The 26,876-nt window shown below is 36.7% G+C and overlaps 1 protein-coding gene across 1 annotated transcript in view; it reads left to right on the plus strand.

The window, feature by feature from the left end:
- The window catches only part of PRKG1 (protein kinase cGMP-dependent 1), a 1,246,104-nt gene that overhangs the window by 1,077,834 nt on the left and 141,394 nt on the right, over positions 1 to 26,876 (plus strand). Inside the window, exon 8 of the mRNA XM_023225157.2 lies at positions 9,950 to 10,015. Within this exon, the coding sequence (XP_023080925.1) occupies positions 9,950 to 10,015 (66 nt within the window). The remainder of the gene's footprint in view (positions 1 to 9,949; positions 10,016 to 26,876) is intronic.

A 26,876-nucleotide genomic window follows, 5' to 3' on the forward strand; every position in this document is an offset into this window, starting at 1 on the left:
AGCTCATTGTAATCTTTTTACTTTATAAACTTTTTCATTTCTTTTCTAATAATTCCTAAAACACAAACAATTCATACAGCTGTATAGTTTCTCCTTTACATATTCTATAAGGTTTTTTTCTATTTTTAATTTATTTTATTTTTTACTTTTTGAACTTTTTGTTAAAAACGAAGACACCAACATTCACCGTAGTGTAGCTCTACACAGGGTTGAGATCATTAATATCACTGTCTTCCACCTCCACATCTTGTCCACTTGGAAGGTCTTCAGGGGCAATAACACACATGGAGTGGTCATCTTCTATAACAATACCTTCTTCTGGAATATCTCCTGAAAGACTAGCCTGAGGCTCTTTTATATTACACCTTTTTTTTTTTTTTTAAGTAGGAGTACACTCTAAAATAATAAAAAGCATAATGTAGTAAATACTTAAACCAGTAACATAGTCATTTATTATAATTATCAAGTACTATGCAAGGTACATAATCATATGTGCTATACTTGTATACAATTGGCAGCACAGTAAGTTTGTTTAGGGCTATGCTATTACTAGATGAAAGGAGTCTGTCAGCTCCATTAGAATCATATGGCACTACTGTTGTGTATGTGGTCTATTTGTTGACCAAAATGTCATTATGTGGTGCATGACTATGCAGGCTTCCTGTAACATGTTTCTCCTGACTCTTTATCTTGAGTACCCCAACTCCACCTTTGGGTCTTAATTTCTAATGTCCTTAAAAAAGTTGTCTGTCCTAATTGCTGAATGAGATCCTCCCTATTAGTTATCTGATTGCATGCTATTCAATGAGTGTTTCCATTAGAGTATTCCCCACTTATCCACAAGGAATACATTCCAAGACCTCCAGTGGATACCAGAAACAGATGATAGTATGGAACCCAGTTGCCCAAAATTGCCTGTTTGTGTTTTCCACCCACAAATGTAATACCTTTTCTGTCTTAACTAAGCACTTACCATGCACTGTGGCCATAACTTTTGCAGTTTGAGTGCAACAGCAAAACTACCGCAAATTTATTTTTCCTTCCTCACAATTTCACAGATAGAAGATATGTTTTGATCATAGATCTTAGCAACCTCACCATGTGACCTTTTTTCTTTCTTATCAAGTCAATAACTTTCACCTTTCATGAAGGAAGCACTTTAAGGCTTTTCTTTGGCATATCAGAATTGCCAGCATTACTACTCTTGCATTTTGGGACAGTAATGTGACAGTTGGCCTGATAACTGAGATGGCTACTAAGTGACTAATGGGTGGGGAGCATATACAGCATGGACACACTGGACAAAGGCAGGATTCAAGTCCAGGGTGTGAGGAAGCAGGAAAGAGTAAGGCTTAATTAAGCTACTTAGATGGTGTGCAATTTAAAATGTATGATTTGTTTCTGGAATTTTCCATTTACTATTTTTGAACTGAAGTTGACTGCAGGTACCTGAAACCTAGGGTAACTGAGTGAAACTGTGGATATTGGTGAGGGGAGGTGGTGGTGGGGCACGGGGTTATCTGTCCCCACTAGACTGCAAGGTCAGGCATTCAAAATATATTCGCCTTTGGCAAATATGCGTTAAAATAATTGCTGATTTATTATTATTATATTCATGGGACATATGAGTACTTCATAATAAAGGTGGATTTTCTAGTTTAATAAATAAAAAGGGATAAGAAGAATAAAGGGTTTGTAAGGCTATTCACCAAGATGTTAATCTTAGTTATCTCCTGGTAGATGGTGTTATGGTACTTTTTATTTTCCCCTACTTTTTTGTAATTAATATGCAAAAATACTTCTTTTTCTTTCTTTCTTTGTAGAGGTAGGGTGTTGCTACATTGCCCAGGCTGGTCTCAAACTCTTGGGTTCAAGTGATCCTCCCACCTCAGCCTTTCAAGTAGTTGGGATTACAAGCATGTGCCACCAAACACAGCTCTGTAGAAATATGTCTTGTGTGTAAAAATTGTTCTTATCCTTTAAAAACGCTACTGAAGGATAATGGAAGTTTTATGGATGAACTGAAACAGAAGGTTCTTAGAAGAGTCAGCTGCATGTGCACAGGCATGGACAGAATTTACAGGGGTCATATTTTGAGGAAACAGTTGTCTGTCACACGTGCAGTGGAGGGTCGTCAGTATAGTGCCTGGAAAGGTAATAGATCAGATAGTTGCAGGACCTCTAACTATACATGAAAACGTTGAAATTTTTCTTGTTTTCTTTAAAACTCTTGTGCAAAGACTTGACATGTCTAGATTTACTTTTGAAAATGTATGACAGAGTGAGATTAGGATTAGAAGAGGGAGAGAGTAGAGGCGAAGGAATGACTTAGGAGGCCAGATCAGTGGTGCAGGGCAGAGAGAGTAGTGGCCCCCAGTAGATCCATACCTGTGGGAATGTGAAGGGAGGACGAATATGAGAGATAGATACAGATAGAACCAATATGACCAAATATACGCAAGAGAGATGGGGAAGAGTCAAAAAATGAGTCCAATTTTTTGAACCTAGGTGAGTGCAATAATGCTGATGCCATTTGCCCTGATAGGGAACCCAAGGAAAACAGTGGTTTTGAGGTTAGGAGAAAAGGAGTTAGTTTTGAATTGGAGGTCACAATGGGACTTCCAGATAGGAGTGTATAGCAGGAGAGAGGTAAAAGTTAGAAATGATGACTTGCAAGTCATTCATGTAAAACTAATAGTTGATGTCATAGTGTTATGTGAGTTCTCTCAATGAGAGAAAGCAAGACTAGCAAAAAGAAAACCCAAAACAGAATTTTGGGAAAATACCTATTATTTGTGGGCTAGGGATGAAATGTCAACAAAACAAATTGAGAAGGTGGTGTTAGAAAATAATTGGGAGATTAATTTCTTACATGCACACGTATGTTTATTGCGGCACTATTCACAATAGCAAAGACTTGGAATCAACCCAAATGTCCATCAGTGACAGACTGGATTAAGAAAATGTGGCACATATACACCATGGAATACTATGCAGCCATAAAAAAGGATGAGTTTGCGTCCTTTGTAGGGACATGGATGCAGCTGGAAACCATCATTCTTAGCAAACTATCACAAGAAGAGAAAACCAAACACCGCATGTTCTCACTCATAGGTGGGAACTGAACAATGAGCTCACTTGGACTCGGGAAGGGGAACATCACACAATGGGGCCTATCATGGGGAGGGGGGAGGGGGAAGGGATTGCACTGGGGAGTTATACCTGATATAAATGATGAATTGATGGGTGCTGACGAGTTGATGGGTGCAGCACACCAACATGGCACACATATACATATGTAACAAACCTGCACGTTATGCACATGTACCCTAGAACTTAAAGTATAATAAAAAAAAAAAAAAAAAAGAAACTTAGGGAAGGGGACTACTAGAGATAAAGTATATAAAAAAGGGTCACATGTTTCCCAGTGTTAGAGGGTCCTAAGGTGATGATGATCACGATAATGACCATGATCATGATTGTCAATAACATTTATTGGTTGATTACTCTGTGCAAGCATGACTAGAAGATATGTAATTATTTGCATGTATTAGCTGATTGTTCACTTAGGTTATGGGTTTTATTACAGTGTTGGAGGTATAAATCGTATTGGGATAGCTTCGGGACTTAGTGGAAAGTGGAATTAGTGATTGGCCTGATATGACTTTTTCTTAAAGCACACTTATCTGCCAAGGGATCCAATTTTCAAAAAGCACAGTCAGATTTGCCACCCACTCTACGATTCTTGTTCATAATTAATTTATTTCATTTTTTGTGCTTCTTTGATGCTTGTCATGTCCTATCAATGTTGATTGTCCTACCCCTTGTAGTAAGATTGCTTTTGATTTTGAGATGAAAAGAATTTGCTTTGTGCTGTGTTAACTAAACTTAACTGGGGACATTAAACTGATCCACATGCCAGAGAGTAAAGAGCTCTGACCCCTGGATTGCTGTAAGCTCACAAGCAATTGGAGTAGCGTCAGTTTCCATGAAGGCTGGCACTGAGAGTGTGCTGGGATTCTGTTGACAGCAGTCACATTGCTCCAGAGCTGAAAAGGGAGATCCTCTACTCTGACAGTTACTTTGTATCAACTATGTTCTGCTTTGGCCTCATACATTCTGCCTTTGTTCCCCTGAGGTATCAATGAACCATAGAGTTCTCTCATAGCCATGAGACACAAGAGAATTGCTTTAGAATGAGAAGAGCCAATGTAAATTCCCCATATGGATTATTCAGATACTGACAGTGACGCCACTTTGGGATACAGCGATGATGAAGATTCCAGTGATGAAGTTCAAAGAATATCAGAGTCAGTGCACAGAAACCTATATTTGCAAATATTTTGGGATATTTTTCATGCTCTATTATTTAATCGAAAGGAATTTCTAACACATCTGCAAATGCTTAAGAAGAGACCACTACTAAACTGCATAGCTTTAATTGTAATTACTAATTAATCAATAGCAATTTTGTAAAAATACTTGTTAATCTGCCAAATGGTAGCTACTTTTGCAGTCGTGCTTTTTAAAGTATTTATTAACTGTCACACTGAAATCAACTAATATAGAGCCACAGACCTAGATAAACATGAGATTTTATTTTTAAAGACAATTTGCATGTTGGATGTGGACTGTTATGTGAAGAGATATATATTTATTTATTATAAAAAAGCAAGTCTAGTGTGCTGAATGTTCAGAGGTAATGTGCATTTGGTAAAAGTTTTTAATTAAATAAATTGAACATTATATTTCTACTTACAAAATTCTCTTGTGTTCAGTATTTTACTGAAATGTCATGTATTCTTCTATTAGAAATTATTAAATACCCTGATCTGTAAAAAAGTATAAGTGAAAGTAAAAGTTCCGTTTTTAAACAATAACATTTTTCTCCTCTCTTTCCTTTTCCTACTTCTAAACCACTATGACATGAAATGCCTAACTTGGTAGATGTTCTGTGTGAAACCAGTATCATATCATCTATGGATAAAAATACATTTAATAACAACACAGAGTTATTAAGACCTTTGTATTATATGAATATGTAATATTACATCTCTAAATTCAAATTGTATTTGCTTTACCATGGTCCTTGGACCCATAAAAGATATAAACATACATAGTAAATCAGTGTTGTCAGCTTCTGTCATTGACATTCTCTCTTTAAATGTTAGAAATTTCTACTGTCTCTCCTAAAAGGAGAGATTAATACATGTCATATACTAATGTCAAGGATGAATATATATGTTAATACTAGGTCACATAGTACTTTGTCTCTATCTCTAGCAGGCTTTGAGTGCACAAGAACAGAATTTATAGACACTCTCTTAGAGAGGTAAAAGCACCTTAATAATAGAAATAAAATGACACTGTCATGGCAACATGAGTTTGCCACTGAATGAGCTTGGCATTGAATAATTCTCTATTGTCAGGAAACATTATTACAAAGCAATATAGCAGGCTAGGACATAGTTATGGATGGGAATTCTAATAATTTTAAAATCAAAATGACCCTTTCACATTCATTTTACAATTGGAAACCCATAACTCTGTTAGTGCTGGTTCTATTAACAAGTAAATATAATTTTCATAATGATGGACAGAGAAAAGTGAATACTTACTGCTCAAAGGTTATTCTACATTTTAATGAATGTAGCATTTAAATCTGATAGCAGAGTACATAAGCAGCTTACTGTTGTGGAAAGAACATGACTTTAGGGACAGCCAGATCTGTGTTCAAATTCCAGAACTGTAACTCACTAGCTATATCTGACTTTGGGTGCATTCCCTTACCTCTATTCTCAGGTATAAATCTGATATAAAATCACCACCCTTTGTTATGTGCAACAAATGATATTTGTATGAACTGTTTAATGTTGTTCCCGGCCTGTACTATGTGCTCAATAAATGGTAAATATTATAATGTACAGTTTAATATGTTGGGTTTTGTTTTTTTTCCCCAATGTGATGCTTCTTTTCAGTTTTAATATATGTCACATTACTAGATACTACACCTGGCTCTAGGCCTTACTTACTTTTCTTTTTAAAATAAAATTTTCTCTTTCTGTTAACTATGTCACTCTTCTGATCTTTGATATTTTCCCCAATCTACATTTAAAAATACCAATGCATCTTCTTTTTCTTGCATGGAAATTGCATTCAACTTTAAAAGTATATCCAACTTAGGCCAGATAATATGATGAAGTTCTGAAACATTGTAAATTTGTGATAAATACATTCTTAAAAATTTATATGCACAGAACATATCTTCAAAATGAAGCACTATTTTGTATTTGTTATATTCTTAAAGAATGTGGGCACTTTCTTAATAGTCAAATGGAAATATATTTCAGGGAAAGCTAAATTTAGTATTATATTTCCTATGCTGTGATGGTGGTTTGTTTATTATTGTTGTTCCTTTGTTTGTTTTTGGCTGGCAGCAATTGGTAGTAACTTGTGCTGCCATGAACAAATAAGAAATAAGTCATGCACATAATTTATGAAGAACCCAATGAGCACTACAGAAGTTTTCTGCCTGTTATGTTCATTTCACCAAAAATTCCGACTAAGAAAGTGATAATGAAGTGAAAATACATTGTTTACATCTGTGGAGCAGAAAGAAAATCTCCTCTGTGTTTCTGGATAGGAGTGTTTTTTGAAACACCAGGTAGAGCCTCCACAGAGACAGGCATGAAGGTGTTGAGGATGAAAAGAATTAGAAATAATAAACAGCTGAAGACAGTTCAGCTGGGCCAGGCACTATGCTAAACTTATCTTTGATTATCTCATTTAATACCACACAGTGAGTGGCTACTCTTATTCCCATTTTACAGATGAGGAAATTGAGGCTTTCATGTAGCTTGTGAATGGAGGTGGATTTAACACCAGAATAGTGCAACTCCAAAGCCTGAGCTCTGCCTTCCTACCCCAGGGCTCAGAAGTATGATGGATGTCTGTGCCATAACTGCTTTGAACACTAAGCATCTTGTATGTGTGAGGCATTTGGGATGAAATGGGGAGCAAAGCCAGTCATGGTCCCTGCCCTTATAGGCTTTAGTGGAAGGACGATAGAGTTATTAAACAAATTACTACATAAATACACGTATTAATATAAATTACAAATGGTGATATATGCTTGGATGGAGAGGTATGTAGCACTATGAGAACAGATGCATAGGAAACCCAACCTGGCCAATTCAAGATGCCATCCCTGAGGAAGGGGTACGTAGACTGGGATTGAAGAGATAAAAAGGGGTGAGCTAAGCAAAAATTAGAGAGGAACTTCCCAGGCCTAGGGAAAGTATGTTAAGAACTCATGGCAGGAGGGCAATGATGTCTATTAAAAGGAGGCCAGTGGCTGGGTACAGTGGCTCACGCCTGTAATCTCAGCACTTTGGGAGGCCGAGGCGGGTGGATCCCCTGAGGTCAGGAGTTCAAGACCAGCCTGGCAGCATGGTGAAACCCCATCTCTGCTAAAAATACAAAACTTAGCCGGGCCTGGTGGTGGACACCTGTAATCCTAGCTACTTTGAACCTGGAAAATGGAGGTTGCAGTGAACCGAGTGTCACTGCACTCCAGCCTGGCCAAAAAGAGCAAAATTCCATCTCAAAAAGAAAAAAAAAAGGGAGGCCAGTTTGGCCAAAAGGCAGGGAATGTGAGGGAGACACTGGGAGGATTGTACTGGGAGGTAACGAGACAATAACAAAAACTTTAAAGTTAGGATAACATAGTATGATGGTGGGTGGATTTAAAATACGTACAATAATTGATAACTTTTTTAAAAAACAGGGCAATCAGTGAGAAACAAATGAAAAGAAATGTTACTCATAAGCAAAACATAATATGAAACACATAAGAATACATTTTTTAAATATCAGGACCCAAATGAAAGAAATTATGAAATTATATTTAAAGATATGAAATTATATCTGAACAAGTAGAAAATCATTCTATGTTCTTATAGGGAAAAATTAATATCATCAGAAACTCCTTGCTTTGATACCAATGAATAAATATTAATATAATACAACTTTACTAAAATCCCAGGGTGGGTGTTTCAGAAGTGGAAGATTATTTTAAAGTCTATATGAAATAATGAATGCTTAAGAATATCATCAAGGAATTTCTCAAAAATAATAAATGCTTAAGAATATCATCAAGCTATTTCTGAAAAAAAAAAAAAAAAGAATTTTACTAAGGGAGAACTTGCTTTGCCAAATAAGAAATACAAATAGTTAATTTAAAGCAAGAGTAATCTAAACAGCATGGTATAGCAACAGTGAAAGACAAAGAGATCAGTGAAAAATAGAGTTTGGAAATATATTTCAGAATGTAGTGTGTTTCAAAAGTATAAAAATTCACTGTGAACATCTTTATTCTCAAAACTTTAAGAGTCCGTTATTAGAGATGTGATGTTTTTGGGTTTTTAGACTGTATTATTAAGGCTATATTATTTCATATGTACCTATCACTTTAATATATTTCAAACATATTAATCATTATATTAACTTAGAAATTTTATTGTTTTTGGAAAAAGTAAATTTTCAAGCATCACTTATTTTGTAATTTTTAAATAATTTTTTAAAATTCTCATGGGTACTTAGTAGGTGTATATTTTTATGTGTACTTAAGTGTACGTAGTAGGGGGTACAGGAGATGTTTTGATACAAGCATGCAATGTAAAATAAGCCCACTGTGGAGAATGGGGTATTCACCCCCTCAAGCAGTTATCCTTTGAGTTACAAATAATTCAATTATATTCTTTAAGTTATTTAAAAATATACAATTGTGTTATTATTGACTATCGTCATAGTATTGTACTATCAAATAGTAGGTCTTATTCATTCTTTCTGTTTTTTTGTACCCATTAACCATGTTACCATGACAGATTAATTTTTAACTAGCTGAAAATTAATTGTGATTATTAATATAATCAAATCCACTTTTAACTATTGAATCAAACATAAGATTGCAGGATAGATTTTCAAAGGTTTAAGAAGTTGATAGATACGAATGCAGTAACAAATTAAATGCTTCTTCTTTTTTTTTTTTTTTTTTTTTTTTGAGACGGAGTCTCGCTCTGTCGCCCTGGCTGGAGTGCAATGGCCTGATCTCAGCTCACTGCAAGCTCCGCCTCCTGGGTTCACGCCATTCTCCTGCCTCAGCCTCCGGAGTAGCTGGGACTACAGGCGCCCGCCACCACGCCCGGCTAGTTTTTTGTATTTTTTAGCAGAGACGGAGTTTCACCGTGTTAGCCAGGATGGTCTCGATCTCCTGACCTCGTGATCCACCCGTCTCGGCCTCCCAAAGTGCTGGGATTACAGGCTTGAGCCACCGAGCCCGGCCCAAATTAAATGCTTCTAAAGAACAATATATACATGTTTCTATCAATGTGACTTAAGATTTGTTAAATACTTTAAGAGTTTAAAGAGCCATAACTTCTGATATAGATGAATGGCTATGGGCAAAACATTAGCCACATAAAAACAGGGTCTTTAAAGTCAGGAAATGATTTAAACAGATCAATTGTTCTCAAGGATATAATGGTAAATTCATATACAAATGGATAAAATACTCAATTTCTAGAAGTATAGTTTCAAATTCTTTAAAAACTCTTCTGTATTTATGTTTGCTACTATATTGATTGTTAACCAACTGTTTTATTAATTTTCCCAAAGGGAATGATATCAAATTTGTTCTACTTGTGTGAGTGAAATTTCAAATTTGAAACTTGTAACTACTGGATTGTAACTGTAGGATTTGATAATTAATGACAAGGGTAAGATGATTCCTCAGAAAAAAAATTTTGAAACATGAACAAAGCTTAAGCCTGGAGGTGGATAAATCAGAAGCGTTTATATAATGTAAATTGTTTCCTGAATTAATCACAATGGACACTGTGCTTTGATATTAAACGTTATTTTATTTGAATGTCTCTATTTTTTTATATAGGGAAGATGTGAGAACAGCAAACGTAATTGCTGCAGAAGCTGTAACCTGCCTTGTGATTGACAGAGAGTAAGTACATTGTTTTATTATGTGAATTACACACTCATATCAGCAACACACATGAGTTCTTGGAATTAGACACCATTTTATGGAGCTATTAATACTTGTTTTATATCTTTTCATTTTTAAATGAGTTCTATATTTGATTCTCATTCTCTATTATTCTTAAAAGTGGCTGGCTCTGCCATTCTATCTTTGTGATCTTTAACAAGGTACTTAACCATTGTGAGCTTCAGCTCAGCTCATTTGTATACCGGGGTAATGAAATATCATAGGGGTATTTTAAGGATTAATGAGAACATATGAGTAAAGCATTTGTCCAAGTGTCTTTTACTCAGGAGGTACTCAACCAATGCTAGTTAGTTTTGTAAATTTTGAGAATTATTCTTCCATTTCTTGATTGTCTTTGAGTAGTTTTAGTTATCCCCTTTATTCTCCTATCTCTAGACTTCCATAATAGAAGCATTTAGGGAAGAAATTTTGAAGAAATAATCAGTTCTAGACATCGGCATATATTTAAGGCCATTAAAATTTGTCTGATAATGTCTATCCCTGTTTCTTCTCTCAATTCTGGCTTGCTCTTTTCATTACCTGGATGCTTTATAAGTTAAACTACAAATGTCAGATTACTGATTCTCCAAGAGCATGGTTAAAATGCATATGTACTTTCTGGAAGCAATCCAACAGACTTTTCTTCCTTGTGATGTATGTGGTTAAATTCATCAAAATAGCCAAGTACCTGACCCAAGAAGAGCTGTAAAACATCCATTTTAGTGGAGCCATTATAACTGGAATAGGCAGTGAGTGACCACGTAGAATGAACTCGAGGGGCCAGGTATGGTCAGCCTAGAATGATGAAGTTGGACGCCGAGCTCAGAGGGCTCCACATGGAAAGGAATTCTACTTGATTTAGAAATCTCACTTTTAGAGGCCCTTCTGTGCTGGATTGCCAGAACCAGAGCAGAGACACACGTGCAGATTGGTGATAATATCCGTGGGTATTTCTGAAATTGTTATATTTTGTGTGGCTCCCAAAAGCAATAATTACCAATTCACTCTTCTATTCAACTCACATTTTACCGAGAATCTACTATGTGCAAAGCATTGTCCTAGAAGAAGATTCAAAGGAGCAGCACAGATGCTGGTTTTAGGAGCTAGCATCTAATGGAGATGTGGCCTATACAAATATAACCATTATACAAGGGAAACAATGAGTCCAGGATAAAATTTTAAGGAAATTCAGAAAAGAGAGCGAGTACTTTTGAGAAGAGTCAGGGAGGTCTTCGTGGAAGAAAAGGTATTATTAGGTGGATGTGGAAGTATGGGAAAAGCAATATAAATATGGTAACTAGCTTAGGAAATACTCATAGGAAAGCTATCAGCCATTTACACTGGCTAAAGTGAGACTGTGTAAAGGTAGTTGGAGGAGGTGTTGTAACAAGTTCACAAGCATGCAGACACTGGGTTCACTGAGAAAATTGAATGTTGGGGTAAGGGCAGTTCTTAACATTTTATGCAGCAAAAAGTTATCACTATAATAATGGATTTAATCGACTAATCTGAGAATTCAATGTAAAACGAATTAGAGGGAGAGGTTAGAGATATTTGGTTAGGAGTCTAAATTCAGTTGGTGATTATAAGAACATTTGTAGGAGGAACCCATAAGAAACGAAGAGGTAAAGCCAGAGGGCTTCGTGTCTTACTGAAAGTGAAGAGCAAGGGAGAAATTAGGGATGTAGTTGGGATAGAAAAGACATAAAAGGAAAATAGAAAAATCAGTTTGGTAGGTACAATGACATTTCACTAAGAGTGTAATGCATTGAACATACAATATCGAACACTCAAGAATGGATGCCCTGCAGGAGACAGGAAATGTGGGACAGAAACTTTTATTAGAATTAACTTAAAATTAACTTTAGAATTGCCTATATGTGGTTAGCCACTGAAGCTATGAGTCAGGACAGAATTGAGTGAAAGAATCGAGAAAAAAGAGTCAAGGCTAGATTTGGAGAAATCCTTTCATTTAAGCATTAGTGAGGGAAAGTAAAACCAGTGAAGAATAATGAGATGTTAGAAAGCAGAGTAGTGTAGGAGACTTCAGAAAGCAAGAGGATATGTCATGAGAAAAGAGATAATCACAAGCCGAGAGGCATGCAGATAGAGAAAAGGGCAATAGGCTTAGTAACCTGGGAGAAAACAGTTTTATTAAAGTGTTATGAATGGAATCCAGATTACAAAGTGTGACTAGGTGAAAAGGAAGTGAGAACACTGAGACTACAGTATACAAGTATCCAGGAAGATGGAGTGAATGAAATACTAAAGGGGATATTTGATAAATGGGGCCCCAGGAGAGGAAATTGTGGGCAAATGAGGAAAAGTTCTTAGAGAGCACATATATATGTATTTTTGATTTTCTGAAAAGTGAAAAAGAGGCAAGGTAGAAAATTTGTAGAGAAATGCTGGGTTGTAGATAAGGGTAGTTATGGGAACTTGGATGGACTTAATCTTGCTTCTTTTAAAGCATGAAGCAAGGAAATCTAGTGAGGGGACGAATGAGACTGAGGCTTTGCCCTAATCCTAATTTTCTCTCCTTATCCAAACGTAGGTATATACAGTGTACACTGACAAGTGAATGGATGTGGTCAAAGCTCAATACTTAAATCTTGACTGCACCATTTTACAAGAATATGGGTAAATTACTTAAATTCTGAGTCTTAGTTTTCCTGTCTGCAAAATGGAATAACATTATCAAAATCGTAAAATTGATTTGAAAATCAAATGACTTAACATAGGTAAATGGCCATGCACAACACAGTACATGAAGTAAGCACTAAATAAATATGCCCTTCCTCTTCTTACAGAAGGCACAGGATTCCCTTGCATTTAGCCGTGTTTCTCTCTACTCGGCATTGGTTTATCTTCAGGGTTATATACGGAGAAGACACCTTGAGAGAGGTCTACCTTAAGCACAAATACAGAAAAATCAACTTGAGTCTCAGAATTCAAAAAGTGCATTTGTATACTCTTAGCAGAGAAGTTGGGCTTCTGACCAAATGTTGAATTCACAGCTTTGTTTTTTAAAAAATGAAACTGTAACTGAAGGATCCTGTCAAAAGCCTGCTGCTGATACCTAATTTATGGCCAATTAGAAGAGCACCAGGGCTTCATCCCATGCAAACAGATGGCAGACATTAGCACTGTCAACAAAAGTAGCTTCCTTCACAAATTTACAAGTGAGGTACCATGTTCCATAAGCCAGTGATTACGCTTTATCATTCCAGAGGGAGAGCAAAAGAACATTATTGTAACTAATCATGCATGGTCAGAATTTTTTTAAGTGCTCATTGACAAACCAGAAGATGATAAACAGATACATGGTGTCCTCAAAGGCATTCTCTGAACATTGATTTCTTGTAGTTTACTTATATCTTAATAAGTATCTGTGGTGATGTCAAAATGTATGAATATTGTATAAAAAGAATATTAGTCTAACACAACCATCCATTAATAAATTCCTTAAATATATAAGAAACAATTAAGTACCTTTGATACCTGTTATTTTGGAATCTGTGAAAAGAAATAAATATAAAACTAAGTTCAGCCATTCCTTAGTATTCATGAGGGATCAGTTCAAGGACCCCGTTTAGATACCAAAATCCACAGATGCTGAAGTCCCTCATATAAAATGACATAGTATTTGCCTATAATCTATGCATGTCTTCTCTGTACTTTAAAATATATCTAGGTTACTTATAATACCTAATAAAAACTAAGTGCTATGTAAAACCTTGTTATACTACATTGTTTGGGAAATTACAAGTAAAAATTTCTATGCATGTTCAGTGAAGATGTAACCAATGTCTTTTTTAGCCAAATATTTTTGATCTACAGTTAGTTGAATCCACAGATACAGAATGCATGAATATGGAAGGCTGACTGTATACTTCTGTATTCTGTAATCAGTTATGCAATGTCTGCTTATTCATTGTTATGGGAAGCTGTTTAAGCTAAAAGTTCTATTAAGATAATTGATTTTTTGACACATTGAGGATCATTTTGATAATTGTTCAAAGACAGCAACTTGTAATTATTAGTAAACCTTAAAGAGGTATATATTTTTTCCCCAGAAAATTAAGATTTAAATTATCAGAGTCCTAACTCTATCCCTGATTCACTGTGTAGCCTCTGAGATACAACCATACTGGTTATGAAAATTGAAACATTTTCATGCTGGATGGTAAATAGCACTGGTCTGAGATCCCTGCATGTCTCTCCCAGTCCTCTGCTGCCCCAGTTGTCTGATTGCCCTCTACTCCTAGGACATTCTAGATCCTTCTTTAATCCAGCAAGTAAGGAGGTGTCATCTGGCAAAAACCAGGACCATCGTCCATTTTTGTTGGTCAGTTCCTGGGCCCTACTGGCCACTAATTATCTTCCCTTTCACCTCTGACAATGTCAAGCTAAAATATAATATCCTATTACCAATTGTTTTCATGCTTTTGCTTTACCAGGCCCATTGTTTAAATGAAATCAATTAGAAAGAAAATAGAAGAACTTTCTTGGCTGTTATGGGAGTAAGACTCCTAAAGGATCCAGTGGTCTTCATTCTTTCCCTCAGAATCACTCCAGGTGATTCTTGAGGCCCTCATGGGACCCTAGAAGACACTAAGAATGAAATGATTTATATAGCATATATGCCTGATGATGTCCCTACCATCAGTGACACACTGTGATGTTTTCTTATACCATGGGGGCAGTTTATTTTTTTATTGGGACAGTCTAGAAAGTAGAAACCAAGAACTAGCCCAGAGTAAATGCAATGTGATAGAGCATAAAAATGATGAAATTAGAAGGAAATGTCAAGCATAAGAGTGTATGGCATTGCAAGTAGCAGTCTCTGAAACTGAGATATCTCTAGATATCAGGGAAGGCTGGGTTACCGTGTTCTCCCAAAACAACAGTCACCTGACATAGTCATATGCCATATATTTAAAAATGTACCAAGACTCTCGCCATAATTGGGGAGCAACTCATAAGACCAAGGTTGATCCCAAGGTCCGTAATAATAGAGTAGCAAATAGATTACTGAGGAAGATTAGACACAGAGAAAAGTATCACTGGAGTCAGCAAACTAAAGACTATTCCTTGGCACCCAGACTGGTGCCTAAGTATTAAAACTGGGTATGTTTGAATACATTTGACATTAGAGCTAGACTAAGCAATTTTTATATTTATTCATAAAGAAAGATAAGAAGGAATGGCTGATTCCTGTGTCAGGTACTGGGATACTAGATGAACAAGACACAAATTCAAAATAGGTTTGAAAACTGAGTATATAGAACCAGCTCAATTAGAAACAAATTGGTGTCTGTATTAGAATGGTTTTTTGTTCCCTTACCAGTGCTAGTAGGAAAGCCTCCCTGCCTTCCACTTGTAGCCTCTGTTAAGAACTCGTTTGTAACTCTTTAGCCACAACATCATCAGTCCCCAAGGATGGGACGTCTGATGCTGCTCTCTATCTGAATCTCCTCCAAACCTTATTGCTTATGGTGAGTTTGTGCCTTCCTCCATTACCTGTTACCACATTTATTCAGATATTCAACTCCAAGTTCCAGGGGCAAAGAAACAGAAATACTGAATCCATGCTCTAGGATAGGAAGATCACGCAGTGAACCAGCCATGCAGGAACCTGCATGGCCATTGGAACCCAGAGTGCCAAACGGGATAGAAATAAGTGGAGAAAATAGTATTTATGTAACTCTTCTTAGGAAGGGTGTTATAAGTGTTTCTGATAAGCAACTTGGGACTGGGGGGTAAGGCTCACCAAAGGGCATACTCAAGGAAGAATGGATGATCACTAAACTGCCTGGTAGGTTGTATTAAGTGTGGGAGTTTTATCTTCTGAGTGGGGTCTGCAGGCATGAAGCTATTATAGAACTATATGACTCAACAAGAGGTTGGCAAACTTTTTCTGTAAAGAGCCAGATAGTAAATATTTTAGGCTCATGGGACAAATTACCGTTGTTCCAGCTACTCAACTCTGTCTTTGCTGTGCAAAAGCAACCAAAGATGATATGTAAATGAATGAGGACAGGTGTATTTCAATAAAGCTTTATTTAGGGACATTGACATTTGAATTTATATCATTTTCTTATGTCAGGAAGTATTATTCAGCATTTGATTCTGTTCTCATCATTAAAACATGTAAAAATCATTCTTATCTCATGCCCATACCAAAAATAGCAGCTGACAGAATTTGGCCTGTTGGCCATAGTTTCTTGACCCCTGACTTAAACAATATTGGAAAGCGAAGGGCTATCCGTAGTTGTCCTGCTCCAGTTTTTCTCCATCCTGTACTCAGCTTTTTAAAATAAAGCAAAATACATAAAAAGAACTGATTTGAAGCATCTGATCAGCACTGCCCATGCTGTCTTCCAGTGCTGTTCCTCCTGATGCCATCTATCTATTTGTCTTCCAAACACTGGCACTCTTTACTCCATTCCCTCAATTTATTCACTTTACTCTTCTGTACACATCTTCTGTAACTCTTTTCCATTGTATCCCCCTCCCACTCCACTCCCCATGCACACATCTCTTTTTATTGTTGATTCCTGCACCTCTTAATTCCACTCTTGCACTCTCTATAAGTTTGCTTCAGGCTTTGCATCAATTTGGTAATAGCTAACTAATTAGAGATTAAAATGGTTCTCTTCAATAGTTATCAGCATTATAACATACCTCTGAGCAATGAAAAATTGTGAAAATCCAAAAGAATATTTTAGAATGTCAGGTGCCATTGGGGGAGAGAAGAGGGACAGTAGAGGGGAGATTTTGGGACATCAAACCCTTGCAGGCACCACTCTAAGTTCACCAACCAGGTCAGTCTCAGGAAGAAACATGCACTCAATGGTGATTTACCCACCTAGGTCACCTGTATTCTTCTTCTCATATAGCTTGTCACTCTGTGTCCACATAATAGGACTGTATGAACTCCACATGTCACATCGCCTATTGTCACATTGCTTAACTAATGGATGATAAACTTAAAATATTTCACAGCCTCAGCCTTTCCTACAGCCTAAGTGGATTTTATTTTGGTTCATTTTCCAGAATAAAATCTAGGGTGATGTGAGGATATTGGCAGGATGATCACAGGAAAACAAATGTGCCTTGTTAGAATGGTGTCAGCTGCAATTATCTGAACTTGTCTTTTTTTTACAGAGCTGTTATTGACTGGTGTGTTTTTCAAAAAATATATATTAAGCAGGAAAGATAAAATCCAGAGGTTTAGAAGGAAGAGTGACATTATCTTGGTTCAATTTAATGATGTGAGTTGAATTATATCATGCCCTGAACAAGCATGATCTAACCACAAAGTAAGTATATTCTCATTGGAAAAGGAGTATACCCTGAGACAACATTTGTGGTTTAAAGTCATGGAAAGAGACAGTTGAGACAACTCCTCACATGTTTGCCTGGCTTTAAAATGGTATTAGACATTCATCCTATTGCAAGTCCTTATAACAATGATATACAGCATCACTGACTGGGATGCCCAGACTGTCGGTTTATCCACCCAACCAGAGCTTACAGGTTACCTGCCATATGTGAACCATCCAGACATCTAGTATTTGGGGTTTTAAAGGCAAATATTTGAATATTATATGCTTATTTCTATCTCTGTTATATGGATAATTTCCAGCAATAATCTGTTAAGCCACAAACTTACAAAGGTCCTCATTAGTAACCTTTTGACTCTGCTCAAAGTAAAAGAAGTCCAATCTCAATTTTTAATATGCTGGTAGGCCATTAATCAAAATTTAACACACTTAAAAAATTATTGTTAAAAATTTTATATGGTAAGTGGATAAGTCAGAAAGTCATAGAAGAGATTTAAGAAGGATAAGTAAAAGGAAACCTACAAACCAGGGCTTACTAAGCATTTTCTAGAACAGGCCAAACAATAAATATTTTCAGCTTTGTGGGCCAAACAGTCTCTGGCATGAAAACTCAACTCTGCCATTTCTCCCAAGGGCCATAGTTGTCTAACCCCTTTTATAAATAAGCTTAATTTGAGGTCCAGAAATGTCAGGTGTACTCAAATCACACTGTTTAGTAAGATTAATCAGGACAGATTGAGTATTCACGGTCTTATATTATAATGTATTCATTATATCTCAGGATTTTAGAAAATAATGAGAGTTTGAAAAACCTCTCTTCCGAATCCTTTAGTTTAAAAGTGGGGAATTTGAGTCCCAGAGGGAGTATAGGTTGTCCAAGCTCTTTAATGTCAAGGGCGGGATTACAGCACAGGCCTCATGACATCTGTTTCAGTGCTTTTTCGCGTGCCCCACATTATTCTGTAAATGACTAAGACAGAAAACTCATACATTTATTAATTCAATAAGCACATACTGAGAGTATCAGCTGAGTTTTATGCTCTAGGCTCAGTGCTGTGATATACAGGGATGTCTAAAAACAGTTTCCCTCAATAATCTTAGAGTCATGAAAATGAATAAATCATGATATTGTCAAAAAAGTCCACCTGAAAAAGAGGAATTGATGGCTTATGAATTGAACTAAAATATTTTCATTGAATTAAATCTTAATCTAATTATAGTTCTAAATATACATAGATATATGAATCTATATAAATATCTCTCAATATATAAATAGATCGATCAGTGGTAAAATATTTGAGTTCCAAGTGACTCTTCAAATGGATAAGAACCTCACGAGTCATATCTCCATCATCCTGACTGAACAACTGGAATTACAGAATTTAAAGGACAATTTTATCAATTCAGCTAATAAATTTATTTCATTAAAAACATATGGGCCCTTACTAGCTCACTCCCATCATATCCCGTAACAATTGTGGCTTGCCTGTTGATTTTCACTGTACTGTCTTATTACTTGCCATACCATACATTTACAACACTTGTTTATCTATATTGACTTACAAACTATAAGCTTAAGGAGGACAGGACTATGTTTATTTGGTTCACTGCTGCATCCACAATTAGCACAGTATCAGGAAATATAATAAGCACCTACTATCTATTGAAATGAATGAATAAATGATGCCATTTAGTCTGAATCTAATCAGCATGTAGTAATTTGAGCAGCAAAGTGTTATGATAAAAAATTAGTAACTATAATAGGGGACTGGAATATTAAGGGATTACCTAGTAAAAAGCAAAGAAAACTTTAGAAAATATAGAAATAGCAGATATAAAGAGTATTCACTAACACTACTGTGAGAGAGCACCCAGTGAAAACACCTCCCTTCTTGCCTCCCCACCACCCTTCCCCACTCCACCCTGCTGAGGTTGAGAGCTAGACCTTGTTATAGAGCAGGATTCCTGAAGCACACCACTATTGACATTTGGGGTCAGATAGTTGTTTTGTGTTGGGGCGGGGGGCTGTCATGTGCAATGTAGGATGTTTGACAGCATCCTGACCTCTACCCACTAAATACTAGTATCCCTCACCTCTCCAGTGTGACATTCAAATGTATGCCCTGAGCAAGCACTGCCAAATGTCCCCTGTGGGGCGAAAATCACCCCCTATTAGGAAGGATATAGTCATTTCTTACTGGATGGCAGTGAAGTCTCTGTGATGCCAAGCCAATGGAACTTGTACCAGAAATCTGCACTGTAGGGTGCAGGAAATCTCTGTAAAGGGAGGTATAAAACCACCTGAGGGGAAGTCCGCTGGGGAAGCTGCTGGCTGCCATGTACTGTAGTATCCCAGACACAAGAGAAACCTCAAGAGCCTACCAAGAACACTGGAACCAGGAAGCCGAACCCTTTTGTCCTTGAAGTATCTCTCCAATGCCCTCTGCCGACAAAGTTTCAGTGCCAGTCAACCTGATCCACTTTTACAGGGCAGATAAAAAGAGTAAATTTGGGACTGAGAGGCAATAAATCAATTATCAATACAGATTCCAAACCAAATCCTATTCTGGGATCCAGAGATATAAAGGTGAATAGCAAAGTCTTCTCCTTCTTTGGATTAACTCCTGGTCCAAACAGATGCATTCAAAAATCAGCATGAGAAAACTGCAGTTCGAGTAAGAACAAAATACTTGGGGGAACATTGAGGATGGAGGAATATGTTTGGCCGGTAGCATCCCAGAACTTCCTGGACAGAATAACATGAGAGCCAAGTTGTTAAGTTTGAGTAGGTATATTACAAACGAGGAAGGAAGGGTAAGGACAGCTACTGCTGAAGGAAGGACTTGTATGGAAGACAAGAAATTTAGAAAGACTTTTATACTGTAATAAGGGCAGTGTGGCAATAACAGAGGATTTATGGGACAAAGAACTGGATAATTAGGTGGAAAGCTGGAAGATGTGTTTGGAAAGAAGAGATGGGGATAGATAGTAAATAAATATCCCAGTATCTCAAACTGAAATAATCTAGATTTATTTTGAGGGCAATAAGAAACCAACAGAACCATTGGAACTGTATTTTGTATGTGTTTTCGAAGGAAGAGAGTAGGAGATTAATTACAATGGGTAGGAATTCAAACAGGCAGACTTTTAAGATACTGCTGCAGTTGTCCTAAAGAATGTTCATTAGAGCTTAAGAGCCTAAACTTTAGTCAAGGGCCGGGCACAGTGGCTCATGCCTGTAATTTCAGCACTTTGGGAGGCCGAGGCAGGTGGATCACTTGATGTCAGGAGTTCGAGACCAGCCTGGCCAACATGGTAAAACACCGTCTCCACCAAAAATACAAAAATTAGCCTTAGCCTAGCATGGTGGCACACACCTGTAGTCCCAGCTACTTGGGAGGCTGTAGCAGGAGAATTGTTTGAACTCAGGAGGTGGAGGTTGCAGTGAGCCAAGATCGCATCCCTGTGCTCCACCCTGGGCCACAGAGCAGAGTCTGGCTCAAGACACAAAAATAAAAATAAGAATAAATAAACTTTGGTCTAAAGTAGATTTTTATGAATAATTAAATGTGAGAAATGAAAGGGAAAAGTTTCTAGCTTAGGAGACTTGGATGTATTTAATAAATAAAGAACAAACAATAGATGTATATACTAGATAAAGAATAGATCAAGATAGAGCAGGTTGAGATGGAAGTAACTGGCTGATTCAGTTATGGACATGTTAAGTTCAGGCTGCCGACGTGGTATGCAGATAGTCAGCAGATGTCCACTGGCATTTAGAAATATGGGTTTTGTTTTGTTTTACTTTGTACAATCAGATGAGGAATGGAAATTGATGTTGGAGTTCATAATCATTTTAAAAATATAATAATCACAGCTTTGATTACATTAATTACAGTTATTATTTTGTTTTGCACCAATGAATAAATAATTCATTTTTCCAGTAAATGTTTGCAACCTTACTATATTTCTAAGGCTGGCATTTTTGTCCATTGGATGCTATAAAACTTGTTATTTAGAAATTCACAATGTCTTTGGAACTCACAAACAAGTTGTACGAGTGAATAAGAAAATACAAAAACTTTCAGTTTCTAAATCATAAATATCCATCTTAATTTCTTCAATTAAAAAGATAATTGAAATTTTATATTTGAAAATCTCTTTACCTTTTTTATGTACAACATTTGGCTGTTTATTTGAGGAGACGTTATAATGTTTCTTGTGTTCCAGAGGTAAAGCAGAAAGGGGAGGAAACCAGGATTTATTTCTGAGAGAACCTTAGCAATCAGTTTAAAAATTCACTGTATAGTCATGAAGTTTGAGAATTGAATTCTGCTTTAGACATCCACAGCACTTTTTTGGTAGAGTTAAATGGTTCTGCGTAATTTTGTATTCACACTTCCCTGGTGAGACAGTTATTACAGGCCCAGCTGGGTCATAAAGATCTAAGACTTTTCTTTTCTTTTCAATATGTCTAGCAGTTGGTACTCGTTTTGAAACTCATAGCATGGATGTATGAATTGGATTAGCATCAGCCACAATAACAGTGAAACTTCATTCCCAGAGAGCTTTGTTTACAAAGGAGGACTTTTTACAATTTACTTCTTTGCATAAAGTACAATGATCGTATTAGCCATTGCTTTGCTATGGTCATACAATTGAATTAGTTTTTTTTTTTTTTTTTTTTTTTTTTAATTATACTTTAAGTTCTAGGGTACATGTGCATAACGTGCAGGTTTGTTACATATGTATACTTGTGCCATGTTGGTGTGCTGCACCCATCAACTCATCAGCACCCATCAATTCATCATTTATATCAGGTATAACTCCCCAATGCAATCCCTCCCCCCTCCCCCCTCCCCATGATAGGCCCCAGTGTGTGATGTTCCCCTTCCCGAGTCCAAGTGAACTCATTGTTCAGTTGCCACCTGTGAGTGAGAACATGCGGTGTTTGGTTTTCTCTTCTTGTGATAGTTTGCTAAGAATGGTTTTCAGCTGCATCCATGTCCCTACAAAGGACGCAAACTCATCCTTTTTTATGGCTGCATAGTATTCCATGGTGTATATGTGCCACATTTTCTTAATCCAGTCTGTCACTGATGGACATTTGGGTTGATTCCAAGTCTTTGCTATTGTGAATAGTGCCGCAATAAACATACGTGTGCATGTGTCTTTGTAGTAGAATAATTTATAATCCTTTGGGTATATACCCAGTAGTAGGATGGCTGGGTCATATGGTACATCTAGTTCTAGATCCTTGAGGAATTGCCATACTGTTTTCCATAATGGTTGAACTAGTTTACAATCCCACCAACAGTGTAAAAGTGTTCCTATTTCTCCACATCCTCTCCAACACCTGTTGTTTCCTGATTTCTTAATGATTGCCATTCTAACTGGAGTGAGATGGTATCTCATTGTGGTTTTGATTTGCATTTCTCTGATGGCGAGTGATGATGAGCATTTTTTCATGTGTCTGTTGGCTGTATGAATGTCTTATTTTGAGAAATGTCTGTTCATATACTTTCCCCACTTTTTGATGGAACTCAAACAAATATACAAGAAAAAAATTGAATTAGTTTTAAATGGAAAGCCAGACTAGGAAAGGCAAATCATGATTTGCCTTTAATGGGCAAGAAGGGTGTTGTCCTCCTAGCTGCACTGCAGATAGTACCTTGTCATCTAAACAAGAAACCCACTTGGGCTGAATAACATATTTTATTTAATTATTTTGCATTATTCCCATAGGGTTCACTTTAAATCTTCTCTCTTTTTTTTTTTACCTTTCTAATACAGTCTATGTTATATGATTATAAATGTAATAACTGTTTGTTTTAGAAAGATTGGAAAGCATAGAGACATATAAATATAATCCTGCCATTCAAAGGGAATTACAGTTGATAATTTCATATGTCCTTAAATAGTGAGATAATTCTGCCTAGATATTTTTCTCCTGCTTTGCCTACATCCTGGGGCAGCATTAATAAATCACATACACAGAGATAGAGATACTAATATATACAGATAGATGCTAGATCTACTATAGATAAATAGTCATTAATTTCTCTCACAGCAAACTTGCAAGGAATTCTTTTTTTCCCTCCATTTCAAAGGTAAACTAAGCTTCAGATAGCCAAACTGTCATGTTGCAAAACATATATCTTGTAAGTAAAGAAATGGTATTTGAATATAATTATATTTTCAAAGCCTGTCATAGCACATTACTTTACCACATTGCATCAGCAATTTACCATGTTAATAAAAACACCTCATGTATAATTGAGTTTCTTTGTTATAGTTTCTTGACTGTGTTTGAGCTCATTTTAATTTTTTTTATCTTGTAAAGAATTCTCTGTGTTAAACTTTATCCCTGTTTTAGAAATATACAGTATTAGAATTACTGATTCAAAGGATATGTACTTTTTAAATTATTGTCTAGAATCATTATACAGTTTACTCTCCAGTGACAATATATGAGAACATCTGTTCCACTGCACCCTTGCCAGCTTAAGTTTTTGGTTGAAACAACATGACTGGAGCAAATCAGCCCAAGGCATTGGATGTATCACCGTCCTAGAAGAGTTAGTTTGACATTTGTTCTTTTCTTGCAGTTGAGACGTAGAACTTTGTTACTGACAGAATCTGGAAGATTGTTCATTCTTCAGTGATTGCTTCTTTGTTCTGGAAAATAATAAACAAATCTAAGACTTCAGAAAATTGGGAGCAGAAATGAGCTCAAATAAACTTTCTCTGAAATGTCAAAAGTGAATAGTAAAGGTCATCTAGGTACCTGAAAAGAAAGGGTAGACAAAAGAAAAATGGAAATTATTCAAGTAATAACTTAAAGAGGAATAAAACATTATGACTTGAGAAGAGCCCAGTTATAGATGGTATAGAGTGTGGTCAGTGGTGGAAAAGAAAGGAAGAGTTCATACAAGCTAATTTATAAATTTTCTCAGCATCCAAATATGATGTTTTTGTTTTAATACACTCATGTCAGCTAATCCCCACAATAGCCCTGTAGGAACAGAAAACAAAAAAGTTTCAGAGAGAAATCAATGATCAGAAAGGCCCAGTGACTTGGTCAGAGTTACAGAACTGTATTGGAATTCCAGGACTGTCTGTACTAAGACCATGCTCTGTCAATTATACCCTTTTTAGTCTGTTGCTTTTATACCAACAAAGTAAGTGGTAACTGTAAAGCGTGGTTTTGTTTGGGGAAAGAGTAGGGTAGGAGAGATCAAAGGCAGTAAAACAGAGGATGCTTCTGAAGTAAGAATGTCAATAACCTCAATAAGGCTGTGGAAGTAGAAAGGAAAAAGAGGAACAAATTCAAGAGAGATTGCAAAGGCAGACTGGGTGGACTTGGGTAAAAGGGAAGGGTCAGAGACAACATCAAAATTTCTAGCCTGAATTATTGGTAGGTGATAATGCCATTAGAAAGACAGAAAACCTAACAAGTCTGAATGAAAGCTAGTTAATGCGGTTATGGTTAGGTTGAGTTTAAGGTGTAGGTGACATATGCAAATGACACTGGAAAAATGATGACAGTATGTGTCTGGAGAGTTCAAGGATACAGATTTAGATTTGAAGGTCATCGGCCTGGGGATCTGAACTGAAGTCTTAAGGTTAAATGTTATTTTATGGGAGAACTTAAATTAGTGTACTATGTGAGAACTAAGTTCTAATAAAAATCAGACTACCTGGGATCAAATTCTAGATCACTTTCTAGCTGTGTGGTCCCAGGCAAGTTTATATAACCTCTCTTAGCCTTGTCACTTATGTATTCTCATCTCATTGGCAATGCCTGGAGACATTTTTTGTTGTCACAACTGGGTTTGCTCCTGTCATCTTAGTGGGTAGGGTTCAGGGATGCTGTTAACCATCCTACAATGCACAGGACAGCTCCCTAAAACAAAGAAATATCTTGTCCAAAATGTCAGTAGCTCTGAGTTTGAGAAATCCTGCTGTAAGTATTCTATAAAGCAGAGATAACTGTACTTACCTCATAGAGATGTTGTGAGGTTTCAGTGAGATCATGCAAGAAAAAAGAAAAACCAAAAAACTGAACCTGTCTTAAACAAGAAATATTTAAGAAAACTAATTTTATATATTGAATAGAAAAAAGGCAAAGGACACAATTTGGGGAAGCTTTTACCTTTAAGAAATATCAGAGGAAAGAATGTGTGTCACCTATGCTGAAAGGTAGCATAAAGGGAGAAGAGAAGAATCGGGAAAGTGGGGCATCAGAGATCAGCAGAGAGCAGCTTAGTGGAGTGCTATGAGCATCTATTGCATGACTGCAACCAGGGAAGAAGGCAAGCAGGTCCCTGAACCTCAGATAGCTCACTGAGGAGGAGACTTGGAAAGAGACTACTGGGGTGAACGGTTAGCAGAGTAATGATAACGTTGAGAGAAAAGTTGTAATAAGGGTGAAAGAAAGATGGGAATAGAATTCCAGGCAGCAATAGGCTGAGAATTAAATGAAAAATGAGGATGAGACACAGGAAAAGCAGCTCCTTCACACTGGCTACTTGACCACAGAGGATAGTTTTTCTTTTTTTTTTTTTTTAGGATTGGAAAGAACATCCTGTTTAGACAGAAAAGAAAGAAAAGTCAAAAAGGAGATAACAAAACAATAAGAAAGATTGAAATTGATGGAGCAAGAGTCCAGAGGAGAAAGGTGAAAGACCCTGTGATTAGTAGCAATGAAAAGGAGACTTGCTTTAGAAAAAACATGGGGTACTTCCTATGTCAGAAAAGTATGATGATAATGTCACTGTACTTGAAGTCTAGGGGAAAAATGTAAATCTATTTAATAAGATTTTCATTTGTAGTTTTTGAAAGGTTCATAAAGAGCATAAAAAGCTGAGTTCTTTTTATGAACCTTTCCAAAATTACAAATGAAAATCGTATTAAATAGCCCAAATACACAAGAAAGTGTATTGTCTAGATTGCCATTGGTGTTCCCTCATTAGACTTCCTGTTAAGGACTGAATTATGTCACCCCCCCCAAATCCATATGTTGAAGCCCTAACCCCTAATGTGACTGTATTTTGAGACAGGGCCTTTAAAAAGGTATAATAATTAAGGTTAAATGAGGTCATAAGTGTGGGGCCCTAAACCTATGGGACTGGAGTCCTTGGAAGCCAGGAAAAGACACCAGCAGGGCACACATGCAGAGGAAAGGCCATGTGAGGTTGCCGTGAGTACGGGCCTGTTAGCCAAAGGCAGGACAAAATAACTCACCAGAAACCAACCCTGGTGGCTCCTTGATCGTGGACTTCCAGCCTCCAGAACGGTGGGAAGATAAATTTCTGTTCTTTAAGCCACCCAGTCTGTGGCATTTTGTTATGGCAGCCCCAGGGGACTAATTACTTCCCTAACTGGAACTTTTATACACATAGTACAATAGAAGAAAGAAGGTGACCTGTTGAAATAAAAATTATTTCTCTTAAAGAATCTTGGCCGGG

The sequence above is a fragment of the Piliocolobus tephrosceles genome, chromosome 9 (genome assembly GCF_002776525.5).
Source record: "Piliocolobus tephrosceles isolate RC106 chromosome 9, ASM277652v3, whole genome shotgun sequence".
Classification (NCBI taxonomy): domain Eukaryota; kingdom Metazoa; phylum Chordata; class Mammalia; order Primates; family Cercopithecidae; genus Piliocolobus; species Piliocolobus tephrosceles.